At 38.9% G+C, this 6,000-nt stretch overlaps 1 protein-coding gene across 1 annotated transcript in view; it reads right to left on the bottom strand.

The window, feature by feature from the left end:
* Positions 1-1,547: 1,547 nt before the first annotated feature.
* PLA1A (phospholipase A1 member A) overlaps positions 1,548-6,000 on the bottom strand; it is a 68,051-nt gene continuing 63,598 nt past the window's right edge. The window contains exons 14-15 of the mRNA XM_027867034.1: positions 4,029-4,193; positions 1,548-2,058 (exon numbers count right to left, since the gene is read on the bottom strand). Coding sequence (XP_027722835.1) covers positions 1,974-2,058; positions 4,029-4,193 — 250 coding nt within the window. The 3' untranslated portion in view covers positions 1,548-1,973. The remainder of the gene's footprint in view (positions 2,059-4,028; positions 4,194-6,000) is intronic.

The raw sequence follows: 6,000 nt of genomic DNA, 5'->3' as shown, positions 1-6,000 counted from the left end.
GTAACAAAGTCATCCTTTATCTTTAACATGAATTTACTGTTTTCATTTATATGTTTATAATTATGCTTTTGGTTCTGCTTTTGTCATTATGCATCACTTCATATGCCTTTGAAATCTTCTTATTTGTCCTTTCTTGTGGAGTAATAATATTCCCTTACCTTCATACACCACCACAATTTATTCAGCCATTCCTTTGTCACTTTGTTCATAGTTTGTCTGCAGTTATTTTACTCTGAAGAATAATCCTGGTAAGAATACTTTTGTACAAATAGATGGGGGTTTAATTCTAGTAATCTCCTCCTTAAACCAATCAGCACAACCTCCTTATTTCACAGACATGGAAACTGAGGCCCAAAGACTGACTTGCCAAAGATTGTAGAGGAGATGCCTGCACTAGGTGGGATGATCAAGTATATAAATTCTGAGATCCCTTTCTAACTCTTGCAATCTGAGATTCTAAGTGAGCCATTTTCATGTTGTAATGATCATCTAAGAGAAAGTGTTTTCTTAATGCTGTCATTGTTGAATTCTATACAGTGCTCTCTGGCCCTTGTCCATGTCATTCATTATAATGAAGGCCCTTGATTACTTGCTTTTTGTGTTGTAAATTGGGAGAGACTAGATAAGCTTCACTCCGGATGTGCCATCAAATAATTTACCCATCATCTCCCTTCATTTCTGTCCACTTAAACATTCAAACTCCCTAGAGAAGACCCATCTAATTTCTCAAAGCAGACACCAAAATAAAAGACCCTCTCCAAAAAAAAAAAATCAGTTGGAACTCAGAGGAGGAAATAGGTCACAGAGAGGTGGAATACTGTGTGTTTGAATTATGTCTTTCACCTATTACTTCAGAACACCCCCTCTCCTTTGTACTTTACCCTAGAGAAGATTCACTTCACTTTCCTTTCCTCTAAGTCCTGCAGATTTCAAACATGATATTTTTTTTTCTCAGTATACTCACGGTAACACAATTTCATTAAAACAAAACAATCTGACTATTCTGTGGAATTTATGGATTTTCCCCTATAAATGTTTCTTGTGAATAACAGGTACAGTTCTAGGTAGAAAGGCCAAAGATATGGGGTCATTTCTGCTTATAATTTTAATAAGAAAAAGACAATGCTGAAAGACAGATACACTAATTTACTACTGACTGAACAGTGAATTGGCCCAACTATTCTGAAAAAATTATTTTAGAATTACACAAGTTTCTAAACTGTTGCTACCTTTTGATCCAGTCAGTCAACAAACATTCATTAAGCACTTATTATGTGTCAGGCACTGTGATCTCATTACTGTGGTTTATACCCCCAAGGACATCAGTGAAAGATAGAATAGTCCCCAAGGTATCAAAATATTCATAGCAGCACTATTTATAATAGTTAAAAGCTGGGAACAAATTGTGTCCAATGACTTGGGAATATCTGGGAATGGGAATTACTGTAAAATATTATTAGACAGTAAGTAATGATGAATATGAAGAAATTAGAGAAACATGGAAAGACATAGACTGATACAGAGTAAGGAAAGAAAAATCAATAAAACAATATACATAATGATTTTAATAATGCAAATAAAGACAACCTAAAAGGCAAAGAAATTCGAGTTAATAGCAATGGTCAGTATTCCTCCCAGATGACGTATTTCCTTTCAATTAAGAAGGAGGGGGAAAAAGAAAAAAAAAAGGAAGAAACTATAAAAGTGGAAAATTATGTGTGCTATCACTTACAATAGCTGTTTTAGATGGCTTTGCCTAATCACAGCTTTTTAACAGAAAGGTCCAGGGCAGGAAGGGGCATTGTTTATTGGGAACGAATTGGCACATATATCTAAACAAAACGTATCAATAAAAATAATGATGAGTAGCTTTGTGCTACTTAGTAGATAATGACAGAGATATTATCCTTAGTCTGATAAGAGCAGTCTGAATGAAACCACTTGCTCTCCTCCAAAGATCTCCAGGGATTATATTACACACATGGTATTTCCAGCTTTGCAAAAGCATTTATATTTGTTTGCAAGGTCATGGGTTCGGAGGAGCACCACATCTTCGTACTACAAGGGAAGAACAGCAAGAGGTTAGGAGTGGCCATCATGTCTTAGGCGATCAACTGGGCAAAATGGGTGGTAGTAAATCGAACAAGATTAGAGGTGTGTTGGGTTTTGCTGAGCCTGTTTTAATGCAACTTCAAGACTCAAACTCATAATCTCAGAGTTAAAAAGAGGTTACAAGATCAGTACTCTAACACATAAGCTGTGGAGTCCTTACAGCAGTGGGGCGTGGTGGATAGAATGATGGACTGGGAATGAAAGAGACCAGAGTTCAAATTCTCCTACTGATGTTTCCCAGAGGTGACTATGTGTAAATCACTTAATCTCTCTAATCCTCAGCATTTTCATCTGGAAAAAGGGAGGGGTTGCGCTCACTAGCCTCTAAGGTCCCTTCCAGCTCTCAATTTATGACTTTACCTCACAGGTAAAATTCTGAAGCTCAGATGAGATAAAGTATGCAAAGTGATTTGCATACTTTAAAGTACCATTGTGACTGTGTTGTTATTGTTATTGTTATTATTCATACCACTGAAACACAACCACTAGGGAAACTTGGTGAGAGAAGATGACTCCATCTGAATCTGAATCTGAAAACCTAATCCCAACTCTGCCACTTATTATCTGTGTGACCTTGGAAAAGTCATTTCACTTTCCAAACTTTCCATTTCCTCTTATGCTTTTAGCTTTAGATACTATTAAACCAAAGCATCTGGCACTATAAAGAACAGAGTTTCTCTTTTTAGCAAAGGCTTCTGGCCAACTCTGAGACCAGGAGTAGTGCATCATCTAGGAATGAGCCCCTCAGAGTGAGGTTGTAGTTGCCAAGTCAATAATAATAATCATAACAGTTCATACTTACCTAGTTAGCACTTTAAAGCTTGTGAAGCACTGTATATCATCTCAATTGAGCCTCACAACAACCCAGGGAGGATGGTGTTATTTTTAATTCCTATTTTACAGATAAGAAAACTGAGGCTAAGAGCTTAACTACCCCAAGAGAGCTAATCTGAGACAAGGTTTGAACCAAGACTTTCTCTGACTCTAGTTCACTATTCCATCCACTCTTCCATGCTGATTCTCCTGTACATGTTCTCAATGCAGAAACATTCCACGAAATTTTCAGCCACACCTGCCCATTTTGCTGGTCTGCCTTCAATTAATCTCATTTTTGGAAGGGAAGGACAACACGGAAGGTTAAGGTGGCTGAAGTCACCTTCCTGTGAAGGTGATAAACTTCCTAGCATCACTCACTGGGCCACTGGAACCTTAGCAAGTCCTCTGTCTCTTGGACAGGAACAAGCATGTCTCTAGCCTATTTATCAGGGAATTAGATTCAGTGCTATTCCATAGCATGTTATAGGATATTCTTTCTTTCAGTAGCACTAGAATATTTGTTTGATGGACAGTAAGCAGCTTCCCACTTCAAGTTAGTTATTTCTTTCTTTCTTCCCTTTCCTCTACCCTCATTGGCAATCATTAATCCAGAAGCAGCCTCCATACTACTGAAATGTCAGTTTGGCAATTATTTCTGACGTAGTGTGTAACAGACAGACAAACTAGTACATTAGAAAAATATAAATAGAAAATAAAGGGGAACAACTAAAAAGCTTACTCAGAGGAATACTTCCAGCTTTGAGTGGCAGGCTAGAAGTACCTGGTACCTAGCGAGGTAGGGAAGTCTTGCTTACCACTTACTCATACTAGTATATCTCCATACGGGAAAGTGGTAACTGAATGGTATCTTGTCATATCAAATTTCATGTTATTCCCATCACCCAGAAGCCCTAAGTGTTCAGGATGACATCTCAGGCAGACCCAGCTAGCCAAGACTAAAATAGGTTTTGGCCAGAGTAAGCCCATTTACTGGCCCTGGTTTGTTTTGGAGACATTTTTATATTAGGAGCACTATATATAGTCAGGTGGAAAGGACAAATGTCTGTGTTTGGCAATGGTCACTGAAAGGGTCTGTTTACCTGTGGTTAGCAGGCAAAGGGATGGCGCAGAATCTCCCAGTGATGGAGCTCTTATCTTTCTTCCAAACATGGTTGGAGGAAAGAACCTTCAGGATCACTTGATTTATGTGGCAATGTGGGATCGAGTGGGCTATCAGTCCTTTGCCAATGAACTGGTTTTTCAATCTGTAAGGAGACACAAGAGTGAAATCCTGGAGAACCTGTTGTCCAGACTACTTGTCTGGCACTTACATACTTCCATATTATATTCCAGAGATCTTTTATTTCATTGCTAGGAATGATCCCTCCATGAGTGCTGAGAGAAATCCCTCTAATCCTCAGAACAATGGTCTCCAAAGAAGGGAACTTGTCTGTAGCTTGACCCTGAGGGTTATGTGATCAACCAATCAGAGGGTGGAAAGATGGGTCACCTGTGGTCACCTTTCTAGTATTGAACCTCTTTAAATTTAGCTAGACTGATATCACCTCAACTAACAGATACATAGACCCTCATCACTTTATGCCTCTACTAAAGCAATAGCCTGCTGGTGGGTCTGCTGGCCACAAGTCTTTCCCCACTCCAGTCCATCCTCCGCTCAGATGCCAAGGTGATCTTCCTAAAGTGTAGGTCTGATCATGTCACCTCTCTATTCATTAAACTCCCATGGCCCCCTATCATTTCCAGGATCAAAAATAAAGCCCTCTCTCTGGCATTCGAAGCCCTTCATTACTCGTCCTCCTCCCCTACCTTGCCAGTCTTCTTATATCTTACAAACCCAGCTTGAAATCTAAGATCCAGGGATGCCTCCTTACTGTTCCTCAAATAAGACACTGAGATTTTTCATCTCCTGACTCAGGGTATTTTCATGGGTGTCCTCCATGCCTAGAATGTTCTTCCTCTTCATCCCCACCTCTTGGCTCCCCGGGGTTCCTTTAAGTCCTAGTTAAAATCCAAATTCTACAAAAAACCTTTTCCAATCCCCTTTAATGCTAGTTCCTGCTCTCCAATTGGTCTTGTATATAGTTTGTTTGTACATAGTTGTTTGCATGCTGGATCTCCCATTAGACCATGAGCTCCTTTAGGTCAGGGACTATCTTTTACCTTTCTTTGTATCCCCAGTGCTTAGCATAGTGCCTAGCACATAGTAGGAATGAAGTAAATGTTTAATGAGGGCAGCTAAATGTTGCAGTGGATAGAGGGCTGGGCCTGGAGTCAGGATGACTCATCTTCTTGAGTTCAAATCTAGCCTCAGACACTTACCAGCTGTGTGACCCTGGGCAAGTCACTTAACCCTATTTGCCTCAATTTCCTCATCTGTAAAATAAGCTGGAGAAGGAAATGGCAAACCACTCCAGTATCTCTGCCAAGAAAACCCCAAAATGGGTCACATAAAGTCAGAATTGATTAAACAACAACAAATGTTTAATGACTTAAAATAGATAGGTAACTCAAAACCTTTTCAATGTGGTAGCTGGAGCTTGGATTTCTTAGGTATTTCCTTTGAGAACTTGAGATCACCTCTACCAAATAATGAGTCATCATAGCAAACTTATAATGGAAAACTTGTCAGATATTACCTGGTACTTTTAATTAACCCCTTCATTTAATATGTATATCTTAGCTCTTCAGCTAGATAGTTCCCCATTACTGGAGTTGTTCAGGCTAAGGATGGATGATTTCTCTTTTTTGTTGATACCTTTTGCTTTTACATTACATGTATTTCTGAATAGTTCCCTTCTCCCTTGTCTGCCCATTAAGTCACTGGATGACCTCTCATCTAGGGTGTTCGTAGGAGAATTCATGCAGCAGGTAAGGGTTAGCCTCAAATTTGCTCTTTAAGTTTATTACATGAGTCAATTGTATACTACTAACATATAGATTTGTTTCTGTCCCTAAAGATGTTTTCATCTGATTCTGATATCTGTCTAAATTAAATAAATATTAATAGTTCAAACTAATATAGGCCTTAAACTTTACAATGTACTCTCCAGA

The sequence above is a fragment of the Vombatus ursinus genome, unplaced genomic scaffold (assembly GCF_900497805.2).
Source record: "Vombatus ursinus unplaced genomic scaffold, bare-nosed wombat genome assembly UNPS02001419.1, whole genome shotgun sequence".
Lineage (NCBI taxonomy): Eukaryota > Metazoa > Chordata > Mammalia > Diprotodontia > Vombatidae > Vombatus > Vombatus ursinus.
Note: the sequence above shows the minus strand (reverse complement) of the source record. Positions and strands in the feature narration are given on the sequence as shown.